Here is a 26,678-nt window from a genome sequence, read left to right as displayed (position 1 = left end):
CAGAGACCGGTCCCTGCAATGGCTCGATCAGGGATCCATGCTAGCTTATGTCATCATGCCAGCAGCCTCTGGCACTGTTTGTTTGGGGGGCGGTGGTTACTGGCCTGTGGATGGCAGTCAGAATGGCCCATAGCTGTTCATTATCTGAGCACTGCCCCATCCTGCACAAAATGAGCCAGGAGTGCTGCATGGAAAGTGGTCATGTCATTAAAGCCTGCATTGTCAGGCGTGTGTGTGTGTAACAGAACATATATGGGGTTAGTCACGTTCCACGTGCAGCCTGGGCTTCTCCAGAAACTGTCTCCTTGTCCAATTCCTGCTTCATTGCTGCAGCGTAGTGGTGAAATGCAGCTTGAACTTCGGGTGACCTGGTACAGTGCAGCAAGGAGCTCTGGATGGCGGAAAAGAGCAAAGTCACAAGAGAAACGTGACATCATGACTCTGCTGATGGCAAGAGCCATTGAGTTCCTATATTAATAGCGTTCACAGCCAGAAGGGACCATTAGATCAGCTAGCCTGATCACTTGTGTATCACAGGCCATTACATTTCACCCAGATAGCCTTGTATGAAGCCCAATAACTTGACTTTGATGAGATCTTCCTGAAAGGCATCCAGCCTTGATCTGAAGGCATCAAGAGATAGAGAACCCGCTACTTCCCATGGCAGTGTCACCCTGCTAGTCAGGTTTCAGAGTAGCAGCCATGTTAGTCTGTATTCACAAAAAGAAAAGGAGGACTTGGGGCACTTTAGAGACTAACAAATTTATTTGAGCATAAGCTTTCGTGAGCTACAGCTCACTTCATCGGATGCACACTTTTCAGCTAGTCACCCTGGCTGGGAACAATTGATGCGGGAATGGATAGCTCAGTGGTTTGAGCATTGGCCTGCTAAAGCCAGGGTTATGAGTTTAATCCTTGAGGCAGCCATTTAGGCATCTGGGGCAAAAATTGGGGATTGGTCCTGCTTTCAGCAGGGGGTTGGACTAGATGACCTCCTGAGGTCCCTTCCAACCCTGATATTCTATGATTCTATGCCCTGGTCTACACTAGGACTTTAGGTCGAATTTAGCAGCGTTAAATCGATTTAAACCTGCACCCGTCCACACAATGAAGCCCTTTATTTCGACTTAAAGGGCTCTTAAAATCGATTTCCTTACTCCACCCCTGACAAGTGGATTAGCGCTTAAATCGACATTGCCAGCTCGAATTTGGGGTACTGTGGACACAATTCGATGGTATTGGCCTCCGGGAGCTATCCCAGAGTGCTCCATTCTGACCGCTCTGGACAGCACTCTCAACTCAGATGCACTGGCCAGGTAGACAGGAAAAGAACCGTGAACTTTTGAATCTCATTTCCTGTTTGGCCAGCGTGGCAAGCTGCAGGTGACCATGCAGAGCTCATCAGCACAGGTGACCATGATGGAGTCCCAGAATCGCAAAAGAGCTCCAGCATGGACCGAACGGGAGGTACGGGATCTGATCGCTGTTTGGGGAGAGGAATCCGTGCTATCAGAACTCCGTTCCAGTTTTCGAAATGCCAAAACCTTTGTGAAAATCTCCCAGGGCATGAAGGACAGAGGCCATAACAGGGACCCGAAGCAGTGCCGCGTGAAACTGAAGGAGCTGAGGCAAGCCTACCAGAAAACCAGAGAGGCGAACAGCCGCTCTGGGTCAGAGCCCCAAACATGCCGCTTCTATGATGAGCTGCATGCCATTTTAGGGGGTTCAGCCACCACTACCCCAGCCGTGTTGTTTGACTCCTTCAATGGAGATGGAGGCAATACGGAAGTAGGTTTTGGGGACGAAGAAGATGAGGAGGAGGAGGAGGAGGAGGTTGTAGATAGCTCACAGCAAGCAAGCGGAGAAACCGGTTTTCCCGACAGCCAGGAACTGTTTCTCACCCTAGACCTGGAGCCAGTACCCCCCGAACCCACCCAAGGCTGCCTCCTGGACCCAGCAGGCGGAGAAGGGACCTCTGGTGAGTGTACCTTTTAAAATGCTATACATGGTTTAAAAGCAAGCATGTGAAAGGATTACTTTGCCCTGGCATTTGCGGTTCTCCTAGATGTAGTCCTAAAGCCTTTGCAAAAGGTTTCTGGGGAGGGCAGCCTTATTTCGTCCTTCATGGTAGGACACTTTACCACTCCAGGCCAGTAACACGTACTCGGGAATCACTGTAGAACAAAGCATTGCAGTGTATGTTTGCTGGCATTCAACCAAAATCCGTTCTTTATCTCTCTGTGTTATCCTCAGGAGAGTGAGATATAATTCATGGTCACCTGGTTGAAATAGAGTGCTTTTCTTCAGGGGACACTCAGAGGAGCCCATTCCTGCTGGGCTGTTTGCCTGTGGCTAAACAGAAATGTTCCCCGCTGTTAGCCACAGGGAGGGGGGAAGGTTGAGGGGGTAGTCACGCGGTGGGAGGAGGCAAAATGCGACCTTGTAACGAAAGCACATGTGCTATGTATGTAATGTTAACAGCAAGGTTTACCCTGAAAGAGTGTAGCGACTGTTTTATAAAATGTGTCTTTTTAAACACCGCTGTCCCTTTTTTTTTCTCTCCACCAGCTGCATGTGTTTCAATGATCACAGGATCTTCTCCTTCCCAGAGGCTAGTGAAGCTTAGAAAGAAAAAAAAACGCACTCGCGATGAAATGTTCTCCGAGCTCATGCTGTCCTCCCACACTGACAGAGCACAGACGAATGCGTGGAGGCAAATAATGTCAGAGTGCAGGAAAGCACAAAATGACCGGGAGGAGAGGTGGCGGGCTGAAGAGAGTAAGTGGTGGGCTGAATAGAGTAAGTGGCGGGCTGAAGACAGGGCTGAAGCTCAAATGTGGTGGCAGCGTGATGAGAGGAGGCAGGATTCAATGCTGAGGCTGCTGCAGGACCAAACCAATATGCTCCAGTGTATGGTTGAGCTGCAGCAAAGGCAGCTGGAGCACAGACTGCCACTGCTGCCCCTCTGTAACCAACCGCCCTCCTCCCCAAGTTCCATAGCCTCCACACCCAGACGCCCAAGAACGCGGTGGGGGGGCCTCCGGCCAACCAGCCACTCCACCACAGAGGATTGCCCAAAAAAAAGAAGGCTGTCATTCAATAAATTTTAAAGTTGTAAACTTTTAAAGTGCTGTGCTTAAAGTGCTGTGTGGCATTTTCCTTCCCTCCTCCACCACCCCTCCTGGGATACCTTGGTAGTCATCTCCCTATTTGTGTGATGAATGAATAACGAATGCATGACTGTGAAGCAGCAATGACTTTATTGCCTCTGCAAGCAATGATTAAAGGGAGGAGGGGAGGGTGGTTAGCTTACAGGGAAGTAGAGTGAACCAAGGGGCGGGGGGTTTCATCAAGGAGAAACAAACAGAACTTTCACACCGTAGCCTGGCCAGTCATGAAGCTGGTTTTCAAAGCTTCTCTGATGCGTACCGCGCCCTCCTGTGCTCTTCTAACCACCCTGGTGTCTGGCTGCGCGTAACCAGCAGCTAGGCGATTTGCCTCAGCCTCCCACCCCGCCATAAACGTCTCCCCCTTACTCTCACACATATTGTGGAGCACACAGCAAGCAGTAATAACAGTGGGAATATTGGTTTCGCTGAGGTCTAAGCGAGTCAGTAAACTGCGCCAGCGCGCCTTTAAACGTCCAAATGCACATTCTACCACCATTCTGCACTTGCTCAGCCTGTAGTTGAACAGCTCCTGACCACTGTCCAGGCTGCCTGTGTACGGCTTCATGAGCCATGGCATTAAGGGGTAGGCTGGGTCCCCAAGGATACATATAGGCATTTCAACATCCCCAACAGTTATTTTCTGGTCTGGGAATAAAGTCCCTTCCTGCAGCTTTTGAAACAGACCAGAGTTCCTGAAGATGCGAGCATCATGCACCTTTCCCGGCCATCCCACGTTGATGTTGGTGAAACGTCCCTTGTGATCCACCAGAGCTTGCAGCACTATCAAAAAGTACCCCTTGCGGTTTATGTACTCGGCGGCTTGGTGCTCCGGTGCCAAGATAGGGATATGGGTTCCGTCTATAACCCCGCAACAGTTAGGGAATCCCATTGCAGCAAAGCCATCCACTATGACCTGCATATTTCCCAGGGTCACTACCCTTGATATCAGCAGACCTTTGATTGCGTGAGCTACTTGCATCACAGCAGCTCCCACAGTAGATTTGCCCACTCCAAATTGATTCCCAACTGACCGGTAGCTGTCTGGCGTTGCAAGCTTCCACAGGGCTATCGCCACTCGCTTCTCAACTGTGAGGGCTGCTCTCATCTTGGTATTCATGCGCTTCAGGGCAGGGGAAAGCAAGTCACAAAGTTCCATGAAAGTGCCCTTACGCATGCGAAAGTTTCACAGCCACTGGGAATCGTCCCAGACCTGCAACACTATGCGGTCCCACCAGTCTGTGCTTGTTTCCCGAGCCCAGAATCGGCGTTCCACAGCATGAACCTGCCCCATTAGCACCATGATGCATGCATTGTCAGGGCCCATGCTTTCAGAGAAATCTGTGTCCATGTCCTGATCACTCACGGGACCGCGCTGACGTCGCCTCCTCGCCCGGTATCGTGTTGCCATGTTCTGGTGCTGCATATACTGCTGGATAATGCGTGTGGTGGTTAATGTGCTCCTAATTGCCAAAATGAGCTCAGCAGCCTCCATGCTTGCCTTGGTATGGCGTCCGCACAGAAAAAAGGCGCGGAACGATTGTCTGCCGTTGCTCTGACGGAGGGAGGGGCGACTGACGACACGGCTTACAGGGTTGGCTTCAGGGAGCTAAAATCAACAAAGGGTGTGCCTGTACATCAAGGAGTATTTCAGGCAGGACTGCACGGAGGGTTCCAATAAGAAATGGTGCACCTAAGTTATCGTTGTTATTGGAACAAGGAGGTTAGCCTGGCCTCTGATTGATACATGGCTAGATTTACCTCGCTGCACCTTCTCTGTGAGTGAGTGCAGTGTGATCTAGACAGGGGAGGAGGCAAATGAGTACAAAACAAATCTGGTCTATTTCTTGTTCTGACCCACTCCATCTATCTTTTACATCTTTGGCTGGCAGCAGACGGTGCAGAAGGACTGCATGCCATCCACATCTCATGGCTGCTCAGCAGAAGATGGTACAGTACGACTGCTAGCCATCTTCATCTCTTGCCTGCCTGGCATAAGATGGTACAATACGACTGCTAGCAATCCTCATCTCTTGCTTGCCTGGCAGAAGATGGTACAGTATGACTGCTAGCAGTCCATATCGCCTGCCCGCTCACCATAAGACGGTTCAATAGGACTGCAGGACTAAAGAGAATGACCTGGTCAAGTCACTCCAAATTTAGTCCCTGTGCCCATGTCTGCCCAGGCGCTCCCAGCCGACGTGGCCAGGAGCACCTCGGACACGACGAGGACGACTACCAGTCGTATTGCACCATCTGCTGCCAGAAGGCAATGGGTTGCTGCTACTGTGCAGCAAAGCCGTACCGCGTCTGCCAGCACCCAGGAGACATAGGGTGACGGTTACCTGAGCTGGCTCCATGCTTGCCGTGGTATGGCGTCTGCACAGGTAACTCATGAAAAAAGGCGCGAAATGATTGTCTGCCCTTGCTTTCACGGAGGGAGGGAGGGAACGGGGGCCTGACGACACGTACCCAGAACCACCCGCGACAATGTTTTAGCCCCATCAGAGTGCTCCATTGTGAGTGCTCTGGACAGCACTCTCAGATGCCCGATTGTTTGCCATTGCTCTGACGCTGGGAGGGGCGCTTACAGGGTTGGCTTCAGGGAGCTAAAATCAACAAAGGGGGTGGCTTTACATCAAGGAGTATTTCAGGCAGGACTTCACGGAGGGTTCCAATAAGAAATGGTGCACCTAAGTTATTGTCCTTATTGGAACAAGAAGGTTAGCCTGGCCTCTGATTGATACATGGCTAGATTTACCTCGCTGCACCTTCTCTGTAAGTGACTGCAGTGTGATCTAGAAGAATGAGTCCCCTAGACTGGGGAGGGGGGGAAGCAAATGAGTACAAAACAAATCTGGTCTATTTCTTGTTTTGATCCACTCCATCTATCTTTTACATCTTTGGCTGGCAGCAGACGGTGCAGAAGGACTGCATGCCATCCACATCTCATGGCTGCTCGGCAGAAGATGGCACAGTACGACTGCTAGCAGTCCGTATCGCCTGCCCGCTCACCATAAGACGGTTCAATAGGACTGACTGCAGGACTAAAGAGAATGACCTGCTCAAGTCACTCCAAATTTAGTCCCTGCGCCCATGTCTGCCCAGGCGCTCCTGATCGACCTCACAGAGGCGACCAGGAGCACCTCAGACATGACGATGATGGCTACCAGTCGTACTGTACCATCTGCTGCCACAAGGCAAGGGGTTGCTGCTACTGTGTAGCAATGCCGTACCGTGTCTGCCAGCACCCAGGAGACATAGGGTGACGGTTACCTGAGCGGGCTCCATGCTTGCCGTGGTATGGCGTCTGCACAGGTAACTCAGGAAAAAAGGCGCAAAATGATTGTCTGCCCTTGCTTTCACGGGGGGAGGAAGGGAACGGGGGCCTGACGATATGTACCCAGAACCACCCGCGACAATGTTTTAGCCCCATCAGGCATTGGGATCTCAACCCAGAATTCCAATGGGCAGCGGAGACTGCAGGAACTGTGGGATAGCTACCCACAGTGCAACGCTCCGGAAGTCGACGCTTGCCTCGGTACTGTGGAAGCGCTCCGCCGAGTTAATGCACTTAATGCACTTAGAGCATTTTCTGTGGGGACACACACACTCGAATATATAAAACCGATTTCTAAAAAACCGACTTCTATAAATTCGACCTAATTTCGTAGTGTAGACATACCCTATGAATTTGTGCCCAATTTCTGTCTGGCTTCAGCTTCCAGCCAGTGGTTCTCGTTCAGTCTTTCTCCTCTCGGTTAAAGACCCTGTTAGTACCAGCTTATGCTCAAATAAATTTGTTAGTCTCTAAGGTGCCACAAGTACTCCTTTTCTTTTTGTTAGTGTCAGGGATGTTCTCCCTGTGAAGGTACCTGCATGCTAATCTAGTCACCTTGCAATTGGCCTTTTGACGAGCTAAACAAACAGAGCTCTTTAACTCTCTCGCTCTAAGGTGTCTTCTCCAGCTCTCAGATCAATTTTGTGGCTCTTTTTCTGCATCCTCTGCAATTTTTCAACATCCTTTTTAAAATGTGGACACCAGAACTGGATGCACGATTCCAGTATCGGTCCTATCAATGCCATGTTCAGAGGTAAAATCACCTCTTTGCTCTGCACTTCCCTGCTTGTACAAGAAGGATCATGCGAGCCTTCTTGGCCACAGCATCACACGAGAGCTCATGTCGCCCCTAAATCTTTTTCAGTCATTGCTGTCTAGGGCACAGTCTCCTATCTGGCTTCCTTGCAGTCCTGGTCCTAGGTGTATGACTTTGCATTTGGGTGTACATATTTACCACATTTTGTTTGACTGGTGCCATCTTGCCAAGAAATTCAGATCGCTCTGTATGACTGTCCTGCCCTGCCCTCGTTATTTAGAACTCGGCCAATTTTTGTGGGGAAGGGGGTTAAATTCCCAAGGTTACTCACTCTGGCCCATGGAGCTGGTCTGCACTGAGGAATATTGGGAGTTGGGAAGTGCGTTCCCCAAAGCTGAGTTCTCCCATAGTTGCTACTGCAGGGTCTCTTGCTCATTCCGCTGAAGCATCTAGCCCAGGCTGCTCTCAGCTGGGATGGATCCCTGGCCTGGTCCAGTCTGGCAGTGTCTCTGTTCCTATAACTTGTTGAGGCTGAGGCCTCACTGGGCCAGGTGCTGTACAAACACCGACCGTGAGATAGTCCCTGCCCCAAAGTGGAAAACCGTGGCTTTAAAAGCAGCATTACAGTTTGGCGTTGAGTGCACGTTTGCTGGACCGCAGTCCTGCTTCTCTCTGTTGCACTGACACTGCTCACCGTGACGTCGTGTTACAGCTAAGGGCTGGCTGCTCAGCTCCCGAAACTCCGGGTGATGTTCAAAGGCTGCTGTGGGGGTTTAGCCTGGCTCCAGCTCGGGCCCTGGCTGTGTGCCTGAGAGGCGCAGGTGTAGGTATGCTGGCTCGGGATCGTGCCGTTCTGAACCCTGCAGGATTGTAGCTGGGATTGCTTTACAAAAAAATTGTTTTGTCTTTAAAGAAAAGAGGAGACAGCTGAAAATAATAAGCCCTCGATTAATGCGGCACCAAGGCTGGAGACTGACCAGTGGGGGAGGGAATAGAAAGGGTTCCTTGCGTTGATTACTAAGCACATACCCAGTGTACCTAGCTGAAGCAGGATTGCAGTTTCTAATTGCTGCCCTGTGTGTCTAACCAATCCAATTGCTCTGTGGAAATGACCTAAAGGTCACGATGCGGTTGCTCTCTCTGCAGAATGAACCAGGCCCCCACAGTGGGGTTTGAAGCAGATGTCGGGGGCAGGACCACCCATCACTTCATGTACCCAGAGAGTGCCAAGAACCTGCCTGCCAACGTCAGCTTCGTGCTGGTGCCCTTCAAAGCCCTGGACCTGCTGTGGATCACGAGTGCCCTGTCGACCGGGCAGATCAGATTGTGAGTAGCCAATTGTGGGAAGAAACACGCCTTTGGCCAGCGAGCTCTGTGATGCTGTGTGCCAGCCCCTCTGGCACCACGTGGGGGTCACAGAGCCTGTCCCCATTGGGCTGCTGGGTCCCAGTACAGGGCTGGTAATGAACAGAAGCCACTGTCTTGTGATGCTTCTGCTAAGAGTCTGATTCTGCACCACTGAAAGCCAGTAGTGTGAATGTTCCCATTGGTTCCTTGGGCAAAGGATCAGGCCCTAAATGAGCCTCTCGTTCAGCTCTCTGTGGTATTTAGAAGTGCCCAGGGCACGCCCCAGGTGGCAGCCCCTCTAGGTGGGGGAGGAGACTAGCTAGTAGGATACAGTGCTGGGGAGGCTGGCCAGGCTCTGCGTGAGCTGGGCCTGCTCGGTGCTCGGAACGGGGGACTTCGATCTGCGGGGCTGGTAGTGTTCGCCAGCACTGAACTCCCTTGGAAGGCAGGAGGGTGGGGTGGGCGAGAGCCGGTGGTTTGACTGGGAGCCACAGACTGGGTGGAGAGTTACAGCATCTGCCTACTTAATTTGGGGCACCAGGCCACTGGGAATGTGCGATCCCGAACCAGAACCCTTTAACGCCTACTGTGCGAACGGTGCCCTGGGGAGACTCTGAGGAGCTCTCCTTCCACCTCGTCTCTCCCCGTCAAGCTTGTTTAATGCTAAGCAGAGCATGCCCCTGCGAGTGTTGCAGTAATCCCTGCCTGCCACCCTCTGCAGATGCCCTCACAGGCTGGTAACTCGCCCTCGCTGCTTTACCCACAGAGTGAATTGGAACCATTCCTAATGCAGGGAGGGCCCCCTCACTGCTGCCCTCCAGGGGAAAGGTGTGGTACTGCCTGAGGTACCTAAGTATTCGGAAGGGCACCTCCTTCTAACACTATCCCATAATACTAGAATGAGAAGCCATTGCCAAGGTGACTGGAAGGTAAATGCAGGGAAAACAAAAGGAAATGGTGGGGGAAATGCATAATCTATCTGGACCTCTGTTCCCCCATCTGTAAAGTGGGGGGTCTGTCTGTCTCCCCCCAGGAGGAAGGAGGAGTGCATTGGCAGTTCCCCCTCACCACAGGGCAGAAGGGGACCTTGGCAGGCTTGGATCCCTGTTTCAAAGGCCCTGATTCAGGGTAGTACTTAGGCATGTGCGTAACCTTAAGCACCTGAGCATTGCACCTGATGTCAGTGGGACCAGGCATGTGCTGCAGTACCCTCCTGAATTGGGCCGCAAGTGACTGACTTCTCCCATTAATTGTGCCGTGCCTTGTGTGTACCCTCTAACGATAAAGCCTTGTGGAGTGCTGTGTGGCTTCAGCGATAATCTGCCTCTCTCCTATTCCAGCACATATGCACCTGTGAAGCCCTTCCTTCGCGTGGACAAGGAGAAGGTAAGGCTGGCTCCAGGCTCCCTTTCCTAGCCCAGCCCTGACTGCAGGGAGACTGCAGAACACCCTGCTCAGCATCCTTCTGGCTAGAGAAACCCCCACTCCTGGTCCCCTCTGGGGCGTTCCCCTTAACTCTGCCTTGGCTCTTCAGCACTGAGAACATGGGCAACCATTCCAGGCCAGTCTTTGTCCAACAGCTTCATCCCTGGTGCAGACAACGCTGCATAGGCTCTGGGGTAGCTAGAAGCCAGAGGATGTTGCTGTATCTTCACAATGAGGGGTAGCGTGAACATCTCAGACTCTTCGCTTCTTGTGGTTCGGGGGTCGCCTTCTTCCAAAGGTTGCACCATGTTCTGCTGCTCCCAAAGCTGATCTTGCATTCAGTTGTGTCCCCGTGAGAGGGGTGGCCTGAAGCTGGTCAGTACAGGGAGAGCATGCCAGATTCCTGCAGAACCAAGCAATGTGGGACTGACTTTGCAGTGCCCAAATCGGAAGAACGTTTCTGACCATCAGAGGAGGGAGGTTCTAGACCCGACTACACTCCTGAGCTACTTGTCCATGTGCTTCTTCCCTCCCTGTGTTTGGTTTTAGGGAGCATTTACATAGCCTGACCTCTGGACCTTGGCTTTCTTGCAGGTGCAGATCTACAACCCAGCCTTCTTCAAATACATTCACGACAGGTGGACCGAGCACCACGGGCGATACCCGTCCACGGGGATGCTAGTGCTGTTCTTCGCGCTTCATGTTTGCGATGAGGTGGGTTCAGGAATGGTTGGTGAGGCCACCGGGACAGGGCCAGAAATCTGGGGTTCCATGTGACATGCCCTCCCCTGCCCTCGCCACCTCACTACGCTGGCAAGAGACAAATTGTCCAGCAGGGCACTGGCCAGTAACACTCAGTCCTAGCCATCTTCATGCAGCTGGTACCATGCCTAGCGTCCCTGCACGGCAGCACAGCGTTGCCAAAGTCTGCCCATGGTTGCCAATGGTGACTGTCTCCTAGACGGCAGTTTGCTGCTTCTGTCTATCCATCTCGTGCTGAAATGGCCTGAAAAAGCCAATCCAAGTTCCGCGTCAGACTTGCAGGCTTCCTTACTCTGGGGAAATCATCAGCTCCCTCTGGGAGTGGTGGTGATTTGCCGGGAGTGGTGGCAGGGCTTCTTACTCGGGCTGGGCTGAGAGTTCTGCTTTGTGCTTTGGGTAGCTTCTTCCCAGGGTTTATCTGAAGTCCACTGGGCCACTTGATACCTTTCCTTAGCCGCCCCTTAGAATCTCTTCAGTCAGGCAAAATGCAGACAAAACCTTCCGTGTTTCAGAGATCCCAAGTCAAATGGGGCCACGATCATCTAGTCCGACCTCCTGCATGACCCAGGCCAGACACCTTCCCCCTCTCCCCTCCCACAGTGTTACGTAGCACAGTGGTGCCCACTCTCAAACTGTGACCCAATCTTAAAAGCTAGAGAGACCTTAATTCTAGCCCATGCCACTGACATGCCTCACCAAACTACAGAATGAAGCCGTGCTCGTGACCTGCCTTGCATATCCAGGGTTATGCAGACTTTAAATTGGAGCAAAGAGGTTGCTTGTGGGATCAACTTCTGTCTGTCCGATGGTCCGCACATATCTCAGTATGATGACTCTGAATTCCTGGTGCACAGAAAGGCTTCCCTGAGTAGATTGCTGTCATGTACCATGTTAGCTCCCATGTTACACCGGAGTGCAGGATTTCCCAGGCTGGATCAGGCACTGGTCCAGCATCCTGGGTCCAGCCTTGGCTAATGCCTGATGTGTCAGAGGCAGGCAGAAAAACCCACAATGCACCTTCCTGCCCCGTGCTGCTTCCTGCCCAGCTCTGGTGTAATTGGTGTTCCCCCATCTCTGGCGGCAGGTGAATGTCTTTGGATTCGGGGCAGACAGCCGGGGCAACTGGCACCATTACTGGGAGAACAATCGCTACGCAGGGGAGTTCCGGAAGACCGGAGTGCACGATGCAGACTTTGAGGCGCACATAATTGACATGCTGGTGAAAACCAGCAAGATCAACGTTTACCGCGGCAACTGATGCTCTGGGCTCTGTCTTCGGCTTTCATTTCAGAATCAGGTTTCAAGTGACGGGACAGCTGTCGCAGGCCTTGCTGTGACAGATCCCCGACCAATCACAATGAGCTACAGGGTTCGCTCTGAGACCCACCTGACCAGTGGCCAAGTGGGGGTACTTGGTTCTGCCGGCCAATCATGTTTAGAGAGAAAAGGAAACTTCTTTTTGTTTAAAACTTTCGGATGAAAAGGATTTACAAAGAAAACCGGCCCCTGGTTACGTTGGAGGCTTCCAGCCCGGTTTTCCTCATGGTCAAACCAAATGCTGCTCTTTTTTTAAAACCAATCCTGATAATTTCAGAACAAAGCCCAACCAATCATGGCCACAGGCTGAAGGCAAGCTGCATGTTTCGACCAATCAGATTTTCTTTTCCCCATTGGCCCAATCTCCCAGTGCAATGACACTAGCCTGTGAGCTTAGCCCTGACTGACCCTATGGAATGGGTTGGTTTCTACATGAAACACCCAGGTGAACGTCACCTTTTTTAATGTCTCCTTTTAGGCTCCAGTGACACTTTATTTTGTACAATCTGGTTCAAAATGCTGAGCAGCCAGTCAATTCCTTTTGCGTGTCAGCACAATCAGTTTGACTGGGAAAGTTCCAGCTTGGCAAAGGGAGGGGATGAGAGAGTTAGAGGAAGAGGTGTCGGGTGGTTCTTGGCTTTTTGACAGCCAGCTGGGTCCAAACCATTCGGAATGGAGCCTGCTGAGAAGAGTTCTTGCTGAGCAGAGGATTTTAAAGCCTTTGGAAACATCAAGAGGGAGGAAGACCCTGCCCTGGTGGAGAAGCAGCATTTGGGTGCTTCTGATGTAGGGTCTTGGCAGACTGCAAGTTTCTGAGACTGGTCAGTGGTTAAAGTTTGTCGGGAGCTAGTCTCAATAAGTGGGAGGAAAGGAAAAGAGGGGGAACCTCCGTTTAAAGCCTGGAGTCTGCCTTTTTACTCCCGTGAGAAGGAGCAGTGTCTTGCTCTAGGACTGACTGGTATGAAGAGAAGCCATGCCAAAGGCAGCTAAGAAATCTGAAGAGCCTGTGTCTTAGACCGCTTCCCCATCTCCATCCCAACCCCACCAGGGTTTAGAGAGGGAAGGGGGAATTCTCTAATCTAGAACCACACCCTACCGCCCCACACCAATCCCTCCCCCACAAGTGTTGCCTCCATTATCTCTTCCACCAGAGCATGTTCTTGCAACAAGCAGTCCTTGTCTTTGCAAGAAGCCGGTGTTTTTACCAATTATGATGACAGGGAAGTGGTGGCCCGTGGCTGAGTAAGATCCTGCTTTTCCAGGTTCATTGTAAATTGCCCAGCTCATCCTCACATCAGAATGAAGCTGTGGTGGCAACTTCCAGCCAAATGGCTAGTTGCTAAGCTGTGGCGAAGGGATTGTCCTAGCAGATAGACAGCTGATCTCATTGCTGATGTTATGGGCAGAGACTCTCCTCTCTCTAGATGGCTGCTTCTCAGCATTGCTGATGCTAATTTGCCCCTGCAAAGAGAGAGCTGGGACAGGTAGTGAGAATTGGCTGGTGGGCATCAAAGGAAGACTAGAAAGGAGCTGGGAGGATGGATTTGTAGAGAACTTGCTAGGGAGGCACCAGCTGAAAGCTATCTGAATCAAGGTAGGGGGCCGTCCTTGATGGAGATCACAACATTAGTGCTTGGGCTGGGGGTGCTTCTGCACACTAGATAAAGAAAAAAATAGATTTCCTTTCTGTTGCAAGATGAAAGAGCAAATTGTAGAACACTTAGAACTTCGGTGAATGAAGTGTCTTTAAAAATAGAAAACTAAATCTAGACGGCCCAAATCTAGAAGAGCTTGCCCCATTTTTAATCATGACTGACCTCTAGGATTTGACTCATCCGTGGACTAATGGCCTTTGGGCGGGAGACTGAGTTAAAGGTAATGGGAAAGGCTTCTGTGAAATCTTATAACCACTGGAAGGAGTATCTCATACACTGACTTTCACAGGATCCCTTTCGCAAGCCGAGACCTCTTTGCGTACCCTTAACTCTTCTCACCCAATAGGGATGTCCTGCCTTTCCTGTGCATTCATTTTAGCTTGACTTGGACCATGCCACTGGACTGGAGCCCAACCTAAGCCATCTAAGCCAGTCCCTGCTTTGCGCTCTGCCTTCGTGGGGTTTAAGGCGACAGACACAGTTAAGTGAGAGCTCCTGGCCTAGCGGTATGATACAAAGAGAGAGTGAAATAACCTCATCCAACTATAGAGGAGGCTTCCCTGTTTGTTTGGGGGGATTGGTCCAAACTGGGGTGTGTTCCATTAGGGAGCAAAGCCTGCAGCTATGAAATGCTCTCACAGGTATTAGCTAAATCAAAGGAGAATGGCTTCTTATTTCTTGGTTGGCTGGGTTTTTCAGGTAGGTATCTGATTAATTAAATAAAATGCAATCATGCCAAACAGTATAGAATGGAATAATTTATTCTGGTTTGTATCATAGTTGGATTGTGTGGTATTGGGAGACACAGGGCCCAGAGTGGCCAGATCTCCTTTTTGCAATAGTTATTTAAAGAAATTATGATAGGGAAAGGGAGTTCTTTTTGTATCTGTGACTTTTCTGTATGGCAATCTCTCCCATTTTTGAGGTTTCTTCTGCAGTTGTGAAATGTACGTTCTTGGGCCTATTACAGCAGCCAAACAGATGGCTCTTGTTTTCAGTCTACAGGGCTCTAAAGAAGTGAGGCTGGTGAAGGTCTGAGGCCGTTTTTAAAAACGAAAGGTTCTGCTTGTGATGTCATGCAATCACATGACCTGCTTGCCAAGCAGTCATTTTGGATAATCAAGGGCAAAAGAGGTAACTCCATAGTAGTGACCCTCTGAGGCTTGTAATAGTGTACTGGAAACCAAAAGTCAGCAAGTCATTGCATGCTGGGGTGTTTGACAGGACAGTAAAACCTGTGTTCTTTCTGCACCTCTCTCTTCTTGGGAACCAGGGGAGGGAGAGGTGATTTAGTGCAAGCCCAGTCTCTGTATCTTTTTTTTTTTTTTTTTTTTTTTTAGAAATAAAAAACAAACCATGAGCACCAAAGAGTGCCTTGAATCACATACTGTCTGTGCATACTGGACTCCACCCACTGACCATGCTGTGTCTGGGGTTCACGAACCATGCCAGGATGTCGATGTCTGCTTTTAGTGGCAGTCTTGGCTGCTTCCTTCATTGTTTCCATGCTGCCATGTTAAAAACAAATCTGAGCAAGGTGCTGGGGTTAGCTGAAAAATGCCACTCGTGGGGAGAGTAGAGATGCTGCCAGATGCCGCCTTTTCTGGAGCTGCTGCTGCAATTCCAAACCTGCTGCTGCTCTCGGTGCTGGCTGGTGCAACGGGATGAGAGAAGCACCTGATTAAAAATCCAGTTGCTGTCTTTGGAAGGGTTGGTCTCACTCCTGGCTCATGGGCAGAGGCAGGACTGGCTTGACAATCAAGGAGTGACAGGAGCCACCCTACCAACAAATGGGATGTTTCCATGCGGTCTCGAATCCAAGCGCCAGTCCTGTAGGAGGATGAATTATTCCATTTTCCAGTTAGTTCTTGGAAAATAATCTTTAGTTCACCCTGCTACAAGGACTTGCTAACACTTCTTTCCTTGGCAGACTGGCCAACAAACACCTGCATGAGCATGCTGCAACCCACCCCCACGGAAAAGGGAATGTGGAGGCCATTCTCTACAAATACCACTGTACTGTACATAGAGGAAACTACACAGAGGCTATGGGCAAGGTGCACTGGTGCCTTCCAGAATGGAGCAGAGATGGAGAGGAGACTAGTGGAACCAGCTTGGATTCAGCTGAGACTGCCCCAGTTTGTTATCTCCATCACGATCAAAACAGTTCAGAAATAGCTCTGCACTTAGTCAGGGCTGCCCTGACATGCTGGGATCGGAGCAGCCCTGACATGCTGGGAGCTGCAGAGAGCAAGTTTGTCAATTCATGGCTGGTCCAGGGTGGTTCAGTCTTGAGGAACTTTGAAAGACGACCCAAGGTCCCAATTCTGCATAGATTCCTCCTGCATATGCTCAGGTTCATGCTGCTCCATTTGAGTCAGTGGGGCTGTTCACGTGCATCTCTGGTGGACTGGAGCCCAAAATCCTACCACCATCTGGAGAAATGGAGGGTTCCTCTGTGGTGCACCCATGGGTCCTGTGGTATCCTACTGAATTTACGGTCATCTTCCGGATGCCTTGCAGCGCTTGGCTCTTAGTAAAGGTGACTTATGGTCCAGCCCTGTCTTCATCCACTCTTCCTATAAACCAGTCTGAAAAGCAGCTTGGCAGCCTTCCCGATAGCCTCTGTGTACTTTGCTACTTCTACACACGACTGTCTTAAAACTTTTTTTTGTTTTGTTTTGTTTTTGTTAATAAAAGGATTTAATCTGAAGCATTCTGTTCCTCTCCTTCTATTGTAAGCAGCCTGCAAAGCTGTGCCTGTTCTCCCCTGCCCTCTGGTTTCAGTATTATGCGCACTTCTGCTGTATTGAAGGGGTTTGTTTTCTTTCATGTGCCACAGTTGGAAAAATGGGGTTTATTTTATGTTGTACAAAATAAAATCTGTATCTGTTCCTTCTCCTGGCATCTGTGTACCTTAGGCCTCTGGTGTTGCATGGTATTTCATCTGGAGATGAGCAGTAGCTGGAAGTCACTAGTCTAATGAGGAAAGATGGTCAGATTGGCCAAAGCTCTGATTTCACGCTAGCCTTCTCTGGTCCATCTGCTGGGTAGGGCCTGAAAACCCCTGCCTTACCATACTCCATGCAAAGCGTTACATACATTAATTCCTACCCAATATACCTAAGAATACAATCTCACAAGTTCTTTTCACACTCACCTAAACCATCCTATCATAACACCTGCTAGGTCGGCCATTCCAATTCTTGTAATAAATATATGCTACTTCAACAATACAGAGTATGAGGAAATACCCAGAGGGCTCTGTTCTAATTTATTTGGGGATTTGATTCCTTTTGAAATGATTACTGCACATTTATTGAATAACATAAATTCAACAGTTTTCATTCAATAGTCTGGTATCTTTTTATAAGGCAAAGTGAGCTGTTCACTTTGTCCATAACACAAATGCTATTCAACCAATGTTAGAAATTACTTTCCATAAGACCCAGGGAATTATTCCTGGCCAAATTCTAATTTCTCTCTTGCAAAATCCCTTCTGCGTTTTCAGGCTTTGTCTGTTCTAGGAAATGTTAGCAAAAAATTCCCCACAGTTGCTATTCCAGGTCTAGCTGTACAGAAATTCGATTTCTCTGCATGGGCTGGGGATTGAGCCCTGTCTCCAGTGTAGGAGATTCTCCCACTCTTGAGAGAGAAATATAGGCATGTCTTATGTCAGTGAGACCGCAAATAAGCTGTGGAAAGGCTGGTGGCTTAGTGGTAGCATCAGTAATTCATTAGTAGACTATTACCGTGCTTTGTGGGAGACCTGATTATGATTCACAGCTGATACAATTGATTTTTTTCAATGTCCTGTCTCTGTACAATCCCACTGCAGGACCACAATGGAGCTGACAGACATGCACTGTCCATCATTCAGGATCACTGACCGTCCCGCAGAGCTGATTTTCAAACCCCAACCAAATGTCACCCACTTGTCCTGTTAGACCAGTCATTGCTGTCACTACCTTGCAGCTGCAGCCCCTTGAGCTGTGATCATCTCTGATCCACAGGGCTGGGAGTTGGTCTGCACTGAGGACCAGCCATGGCAGGACAGGACCAGCTGACAGCCTTCCCTTTGAGTCACTCTTGAGCCAAAGCCACAGCCAAGTGATGAGGGACGGGTGCTGGCCGGGGGGAGCATTTTCTGGGGGTGCGCAGTCATGCAGATTTCCCCCAGGAGTAATTTCAAGACGCTGAGCAAGGCAAGTTAGCTTTTTGCCTGTCTTCCTCAGATTGACCTGTTTCCTCACCCCCATAGTTAGACGTCTGGTCAGCTCCAGAGGGGAAGAAGGTGTGCTGGGCCACAGCTGTGAGATGAGGATTTGGCCAACGCCTTGCCAGCCCACTCTGGGCTCCTGGCCTGAGGGGCTTGCCAACAGGGATTTGGGGCACAGGGCCTGGGAGGGCAAGCCTCTGCGGCCACTTCCCCCACTTGCAGGTAAGTCAACATGGGCTGCTGGCCCTCAGGACTAAGTCACCAGGCCACAAGCTTGCTCCATTCGACCCAATGAGTTGACCTGGTGGCCAGAATTCTTTCCAAGATTTCCCCCCAAATAACCCCCTGCCCCCCACCAGCAGCAGACTCCCCACACACAGGCTTAGCACATGCTGGGCAGGCTTGTGACTTGGTGCTCCCAAGGAAGGGGAGAAGCAGAAGACTCAGGCCCCTGAGGGGCAGGCTGGGGCTTCCAGGAGCTCATTCACTCACAGCCAGTCCCCCCGCCCTCTCCCAACCCATCAATGGGGCCCCGGGACAGCCAGAAAGGAGCAGCGATTCCCTCTGGATCACGGGTGCCCACGGCTGGCAGGCAGCCCCGCAAGCCCACTAGGGAGCACCCAGCTGGGCCAGAAAGGAGTGCTGGGCCACGCCGACTCAGACTCTACTTTGCTTCCTCTTCCTTCCACCCATTTCCCCCCTTCTTCTCCTGGGTACCAAGTCGCCCTCCCTGGCCCATCAAGAGGCAGCAACACGATTCGAGCTCCCTGGGCCCAACCGCACCACCACAGCTTATGGCAGAAGGAACGGTGGCACTTGACTGAGCCCCGTTCGCCTCATGGAGGCGCTTAGTTTCTGCCCTGCCTTCCTCATGGTGACCTGCTTCTTTCGCCCCAGCCTGCCTTACTTCCTCCTTTGCCAAGGGGAGCAAAGGAGCCAGCGGGAGGAGCTAGCCTCCCAGGGCAGAGGAGGCCAATGCACAAGCCTCGCAGAGGTGACCGGCCTAACGCTTCCAGCTTGCCCAGGCAGATGTTACTGCTGTCTCTCATGCAGCGGGAATCCCTGGTACAAGCCAGCGGCAGAAAGGGGCACATCTCCTCGGAGAGCAAAGGGAGCTGCAAAAAGTGAGAGGCTTTGTCTGGTGTTGAACTGGGGCCCTTTTGCATTTTAGGTAAATGTGATAACCACTAAACGACAGAAACTCCACTTGCTTCTGGGCGAACCTGGAAGAACCTGCTGTTGCTGCCCTTTGATAGCTCAGCTGGCAGAGTGGAGGGCTGTAGAGGGGGCTTGGGAAGTCAGTTGTAGGTTGCCGATTTGACTCTGGCTTGAAGGAGAGCTGCTTTTTCCTCGCCTTCCTGAGCAAGGCAAGAAAGAAAGGTCAGGTGGGCCACCGAGGTGCAGAAGCATATGCTCACACACTCTCCTTTGCTCTGGAGCTGGGGACCAGGAATTCTCATTGGTTAAAAGGGCGCAGCTGCACTCCCCCAAAATGCATCACCAGCAAAAGACACCCTGGATGGAAGAGGCATGCCAAAGCCCAGGACTGAGCCAGGGACCTTCAGTCTAATGTGCTCACAGCTGAGCTACTCTGGTCCCTGCCTTTTGCTTGCTGCTACTCTCGTGTGGCTGTTCGTTCAGTCATGGCACTCCAGAAGAAAACTATTGCAGGCAGCCTAGCAAGGCAAGATTAGCTTTGCTTGCCATTCTCAGCTTGATTTCCTCCCTTGACCCATTCCTACCTTACTTCGTGGGTTGACATGGTGGCCAGTCGGGACTGGGGCCCAGTGGCAGTGGGGAAGAGAGAGGGTGGTGAGACCCTGGTGGTAAGATGATCTGGCCACCTCCTTACTGTCCCTTTCGGGGCTCCTGGCCTGACTAGCTGGCTGACAAGGATTTGGAGCTGGGAGGGCATCTCAGTGGCCGCCTCCCATGCTTGTTGGAGAGTTGGCTTGACCTGCTGGCCCCAAGGACTAAATCACCAGGCCACCAAATTGGTTGACCTGTTAGCCAGAATTCTTCCTGAGTAGGATTTGCCGCCAAATGCCCCCTCCCTCCCCAGGGCATTAAGCTTCCCAGCAGCAGAAACCTCACAGGAAGGCTTAATACGTGAGCTGTTGTTGTGGTTTCAAATGTGGGTCATTCACAATCACACCCAGTGTCTGTATATAGCTACAGACCTGGTCCAGGAACTCTGAACCCAGCAGCTTATCAGCAGCACACCAACCACACTCAGGCTTCTAGCAGCCTTGGTTACTACTTGTAGGATAACCCCCAACACAATCCTAGTCCCAAATTTCCGCCCCCCACCCCCCCGGTGTGTTTTGCATTGTCCAGCCCTCTCCTGGACATTTCAGATATTTTAGGTCTGTTGCCCCTGTAAAGGAGCAATATACAACAGTTTGCTACTTTAAATGGAGTAACCCACACAGTTCAGTTTAATGACAGAAGTGCATTAGTTTTAATTAAAGAATAAAACAAGTTCTTTTAACTTCAAAGAGAGAGATTTTAAGTGAGTACAGCTATAGGGTATTAGAGTCAGAAATGATTACAAGAGAAATTAAGATAAAAGACTGCCCTGTACTAAAACTTAAAAAAAACTGGACTTGGTTTAAAGTGAAGTCCCTTACCACATGTTCCTAGTAACATTGATGACTAAATTCTCAGGCCAGGATTTGCTTCCAAAGTCTGTTTCTTTTGTCATCTTAAGTGAGAGAGAGAGAGGGAGAGCTACATTGGGGGTCATCTTGCTGCTCACTTTTATAGTTCATGCCACTTTTGAAAAGCATTTTCCTGAGGTTACTCCTAGATAAATTTTATTCCCACTGTGAGGATGGAGACAAGGAGTGTCATGGTGAAAGAAGTGACATGCTATTGTTTGCTAAAATGCAGATCTGTTTGTTCCTGGCTCCCTTCCTGCCAAAGAATGGCCACTTGACCGATGATTGCCCGAGAACTTTAATGACACTTGGCTTGAGGTGCAAGCTTGTCCTTTGTCTCTGAGACACTGTTTTACTCAAACTTGTCCAGTAAACACATGTGAGACCTAATTTCATCTTGTTTATAACTTTATATATAATGATGCTACACATTTCATCATGATACTATTGACCAGTGAATTGTTAGTTTTCAAATGATATCTTCCAAGGCATAATCTGGATGAAGATTATTGCAGTAATGTGTAGGGTGTGAATGCAGGGGTGCATTTGGTCACGGCTGTCCAGGTATGCTACTGTGTTCAGAATGTCCTGGAGTACATCATTAATAAAATGTCGGTGCATCACAGATGTGTTTGTCATCCAAAAAGCCATGAGATACTTGAAGTGACCATAATGCATTCCAAAGGTGGTCTTCCCTCCATTCCCATCTCTAATGTGTTCCAGCTTTTATGCCCCAGGCTGTCTAGTTTTGTGTACAGCTGAGTGATACTTACACGGCCCCTTAGCTTGGGGCTTAGTGGTACCAGATATCATTTTCTATTGGTGACCTGATTTAGGGCCTACTACTCAACACATAGTCAGAGCCTTCTGTCATTTTTATTTTTAACAAAGAGGTTGGGTGCCCGGGCAGGTGAAGTGAATTTCTGAATAAAGACCTTGGCTAGGGCCAACAGATTTACAACAGTTTTGATGCTCGTGGACCACTCTACCAAAGTGACCCACTTCATCCCTTGCTCAGGCCTCCCCTCCACGGATGAGCCATCCCAGTAAGTCTGCCTCCCCGGGCTTCTGGAGCGCATCACCTCTGACTGGGGGGGCCGGGGCAGGTGGGGTCTCAGTTCATTCCCAGTCCCACCCCTGGCCAAGCACTCACACTTGCCAGTGCATCATGCAGTTCGGGAGGATGGTCCAGGCGACAGGAACAGACAGAAGCACAGTGTCACTCAGGGGGCAGCTCAGATACATGCATGGAGGAAGGCATTAAAGTGACCCCATGGTGGACCAGCCTGCTTGGAAGAAACCCCCTTGAATAGCCTCAATCTTTCCTTCCCAGCCATGTGGCAGGGGACAGGACAACCATGGAGGGGGCTGCCCGCACATCCCCGTGCCTGGCACCCCACCGTGCACATGGAGAGGCGTCCAAGGCTTTCAGTGTAGCTCCATCACGGCTGTGGGGCTGGCGGGGGCGGGGGCTGAGCTGGCACATGCAGCCCCATGAATCATCCTGCTGCAGCTTCACCTGTGGAAACATTTTAATGACTTTTACTTCCTCTAGATAGTCAAGTTCGACCGTCTTCTCAGCGCTCCGCCAGGGCCATTGACCAAGCCCAGCAGGGCCGATCCAAGGACCTTACTAAACCGTTCAGTCAGTAGTAGTGACGAGTGGTGTGTACAACGAGCAGGGACGTAACGCTAGCTTATGATCTGCACCTACCAGGAATGCCTCATTCATGGGGAATAATTGCAATCCCCAGCATGAACGGAGTTCAGTAAGTTACCTACACCTTTCAGCCTAGGGTAGACACAGCCTAGGCTAGCCTCTGTAGTGCGCATGCAACCTGGGACAGCTAAGGGTATCCCAGACCTGATATTGCTCAGCCTTGGGTGGCTGAACCCCACTTGTCCCACTCAGAAGTTGGAAGCTGGCTGCTCAGAGATTGCAGAACTGGTTAGCATGCCAGAGTCTCGTTCATTATCCGAATTAACCAGACAAGTCACTCCACCAACTAACAACAACCATCCACCAGCACCTGCGGGAACAAGAAAGAGCTATTAATCTGACAATCCTTTCCAGCTCTGGATTCGGGGAGGTTTCCTGTGATGAATCAAATTAGGCTGTAGGCTGCACTCCTCGTGGTGCCCTTTGATCATTTACTTTAAGTTTCAGCTTTGCAATCATCCTTTCCCCAGAACCCAAAGACTCTGGCTTCCCATAAGCTGCCCGGTAGGTCATTGGAATAATGCCACTGGATTGCCATTCAGAATCATTTATAGGTGAAACTATAGTGGTATTTTAACATCTTTGTCCTCCGACTTTTGTTCTTGATTAATTAAAATATTCTTGGCAAATGTTTTCTCTTTGGTTTGTGTTGTGCTGGTCCAAGCATTTCACCTCCATTGACACAAGATGATTGCCCCTGGCCATCTCCCTTAATTATGGCCCCAATCCAAAACCTAGCACAATAGAACTGAAGTCCTGCTCCGTTATCCCTAGCTGGGGTATTCTGGCTACTGGCTTGCTCTGAACACTGTAATTATTTCAAAGTAAATGCCTCGGACCCCCAGGACACTCAGGTAAGAGTATCGAGGGAGCACTGAGAGGCAGGGGCTGGTAGAAGCAGAAGCTCGCCTCACTGCAGACTGCAAGGTTGAGCCCAAGATCCATACATGCTGACCCTGTGGGTGCTCCAGGGCTTAGCACCCACGAGCAGCCAAGCTTCCCCCTGCCAGTGCCGCCCGCTAGCGGCCCTGCTGATTAACTCCTCCCCCTCCCTCCCAGCTCCTCCATGCTGTGGAACAGCTGTTCAGCGGCATGCAGGAGGCTCTGGGAGGGAGGGGGAGGAGCTGGAATGGGGTGCTCTCGGGGGAGGGAAGAGGCAGGGAGGGGGCAGAGCAGGGCTGGGAAGAGGTGGGGCCATGGGGGTAGAGGTGGAGTGAGGGTGGGATCTGGGGCACAGGGGTGGCAGGAAGAGGCAGGCAGGGGTGGGAGCTTGGAAGAAGGAGTGAAGTGGGGGCAGGCTTGGGGGGGGGTGTCGAGCACCCCCGGGTAGAGAGGAACTTGATGCTTATGCCAATATCCAACGACAAGCTTTTTAATTGCAGCAATTTCAATGCACCCTGTTTGAGCTGGAATTACCACAGCTGCTGGCACCAGACTTACGCTCCAGTGGAGTCTTGTTAAAGGATTTAAAGTGCACTCATTCCAATCGCAGGGCCTCAAAAGAGTCCCGTACTGCTATTTTTCAATAACTACCTCCCCAGCTTGAGAGTGGGTAATGTGGATGCCTGCTGCCTTCCTCAGATGCGGTAGCTGTTTCCCAGGCTCTGTCTCTGGAATTGAACCCTGATTTCCTGTTACCCGTGGTCACCATCTTAGCTACATGAAATACCATCAAAAGTTGATAGGACAGACATTGTTGCACCATCTCAGCACAGGGTCGTGTGTGTGGCCCAAGGTTATCTAGAATCACGAAAGCAGATGAGTGGGTTGGTTTTGGTCTGATAAATGCACACATCACCTGTGGTCAGAGCTCATTGGCATGTCTGGAATTACCACAGTTCTCCAGGTAATGGGTACAGTGACCAAAGGAACCGTAACTGATTTAATGAGCCATTCCCAGTTTCAGGGTACTGGCCGTGTGTATTTAGACATACCTGGCTTAATCTTTGAGCCAACCATATGCTATTGACAGGAACAACCAGGTAACAATGCTTAGGAAGGAGAGTACAGGCCCCACCTTAAAGACAGGGGGCACCCCTGGCAGGCCCCACCAGGCTTCCCCAGAAGGAAGGAAAAGGGTCTGCAGAGCAACATGTGGACTGACAGAGATGGCATTTCCCCCATGATTGGTCTGGGTCACAGCAGGGTAGGATGACAGAAGAGAGGGACAGCCATCAAGACCCCCTTCTCCCCATTTCCCCCAGTTCCCTGGGTCACACCAGCAAAGGACAGTGCAATATGGGATGGAGTATGGAGACCCCCTTCTCCCTGTTTCCCAAGGGCTTTTTGAGACAACATGGCTAGCTGGCATGGGGCCCATGCATGCCTTCGAGGTCCCGATCTGCTTCAACACTGGCACCCTGGGAGAGATGCTGGCCCATGAAGGGCCCTCCCTGTCACTCCAGGGAATGGTCAGACAGAGCAGGGGTAGGAGCCAAGGCATGCACCCAAATCCATTCCCTGAGGGGCACCCGTGCCCATTCCCCGAGGACAGCATAGTTGTCCTGGGGTCTGGCAGGAGAAAAGGAAGAGGACCCCCATCCCACCCATGCCCTGGCACCCTGGGAGCAGCACCAGCGCACGGAGGGCCCTCCCAGGCAAGGCCACCCACTGTCTGATCTCAAGTCTGGGCCACTGGGATGGCTGCAGGGTCACCAGAGACCACGAGCCGGGGGAAACGGCACCGACTGGAAGGCGCACCGGAGGGCTGGTTCCCTCCTTTAAATATCTGCCTTGCCCTCATATAGGTCAGGAACAACACTGGGATTGAGCCCCTGGGCTCAGCTCTGTTCTCACCAGGTGCTGAAAACCCTGTCAACAAAGTCTCCATGGACTTTTTGCACAGGAGTTAATGGGAAGGCACCTGGCCCCATCAGTGGAGCTGTGCAGGGGGACGAAGCTGCCTGTGTGGTTTGAACAGGTGACAAACAGAATTCGAGTGGCCTCCTGTGGACAGCTGTGATATTACCAGCCGTTACAGCAACCAGTTGACTAGAATGAGGTCGACCTGATGGCCAGTTAGACTTAGAAAATGTTTTCTACTTTTTCTGCAGTTGACCTGTTGGCTGGCGGGACTTGGCCTGACGGTGTGGGGAGGCTCCAGTCCAAACTGATGAACCAGCCAAGGGAGCCCCAGAACTCAAAGGGGAAAAAAGGTCAAGCCCACTGGGACAGGCTGCCTGCCACCCAACAAGCTGTCTCGGGCTCTCCCTCCCCAGCAGTAGCAACGGGGAGCCTCTTTCTCAGCCAGGATCGGGCCCCTGGAAGTCTGTATTTTCTCCCACAGCCGCGGCACCTGGCTTCCTGGGGAGAATGAGAGAAGCCAATTCGAAGAACTGAAGGGGGCGCCAATCCCCCCCTCCCAGCCTGGCAGGGCGTGTGGGGTTTGGTTTGGTTTTGGTTTTTGCAGGCTTGTGTGTCAGTACAGGGAAGCTGGCAAGGAGGCAGGGAAGCAGGTTCCTACAGGCTGAATGCGCCCAGTCTTCTCTGATGTCGGAAGCTGAACTCTTGTGGGCCTGGCTAGTACTTGGTTGGGAGAACGTCTGGGAATCCCAGGAGGTATCGGCAGCGTTTCTTTATAATTCTTTCTTCCTGTTGCAATTGTTTTTTGCTTTTTTCTTCCCCCCCCCCCCGTCTCCCCTAGGCCCACCACAGCTGACACCTGTGTCTCACCCATATGACCAGGAGCACAGGGATCCACCTGGGGAAGCAGGCCTGGACCCCTGGATAACTCAGCTTCCATCCTGAGCCCCTGGCTCCACAGGCAGGGTGAGGTCAGAGGTCCCAGCCAGAATGAAGGAGGAAGGGAGTGCCTGCATAAGGTAAAATTTGTTCTCTGGATCACCTGAAACAGAATCAACTTGAGGTATCCATGGCACTTGTGGGGAAAGGTCTGGTACCCCTGGGACTCCATCTTCCCCACCAGAGGTACAGAGGGCCACTTCAAAGCTACCAGTAGCCACCCACGCCTAGCCAAGCCTGAGAGGGAATTAGAGCAGGGGAGCAGGTGTTGACCCCCCCCACCAATTTCCTCCAAAGGAGACCCTGACCTCCAAAACCACCTGAGGCATCCCTGGCACTTGGGAGCACTTACCTAGGTCTTTGGGCTCATATCCTTCCCACCACCGACCTGTGGCACCCCTCCAAGCTAAGCAGGGTGCACCCAGGTCAAACAGAGAGGGGTGGATCAATTCCCACAGCGCACTTTTGTCCCCTTGTAAGAATCACAGAGGCTGGATGTACACGAGAAGGGTTTATTTACAGAGAATGACCAGTAGAAGTTTGGTAACGCTGAAAACAAGCACCCAAG

The 26,678-nt window shown here is 51.1% G+C and overlaps 1 protein-coding gene and 1 pseudogene across 2 annotated transcripts in view; one reads left to right on the top strand and one right to left on the bottom strand.

The window, feature by feature from the left end:
• ST3GAL2 (ST3 beta-galactoside alpha-2,3-sialyltransferase 2) overlaps nt 1–16,669 on the top strand; it is a 114,296-nt gene extending 97,627 nt beyond the window's left edge. For both annotated transcript variants that reach the window (XM_073307195.2, XM_073307196.2), the window contains exons 4-7: nt 8,411–8,590; nt 9,952–9,997; nt 10,631–10,750; nt 11,883–16,669. In XM_073307195.2, coding sequence (XP_073163296.1) covers nt 8,411–8,590; nt 9,952–9,997; nt 10,631–10,750; nt 11,883–12,056 — 520 coding nt within the window. In that variant the 3' untranslated portion in view covers nt 12,057–16,669. The remainder of the gene's footprint in view (nt 1–8,410; nt 8,591–9,951; nt 9,998–10,630; nt 10,751–11,882) is intronic.
• A 5,476-nt stretch (nt 16,670–22,145) lies between these two features.
• Nucleotides 22,146–24,354, bottom strand: LOC144929177 (18S ribosomal RNA; annotated as a pseudogene).
• Nucleotides 24,355–26,678: the final 2,324 nt, after the last annotated feature.

This window comes from Lepidochelys kempii, chromosome 12 (genome assembly GCF_965140285.1).
Source record: "Lepidochelys kempii isolate rLepKem1 chromosome 12, rLepKem1.hap1, whole genome shotgun sequence".
NCBI lineage: Eukaryota > Metazoa > Chordata > Testudines > Cheloniidae > Lepidochelys > Lepidochelys kempii.
The sequence above is the reverse complement of the archived record's forward strand: the minus strand, read 5'-3'. Positions and strand labels throughout refer to the sequence as shown.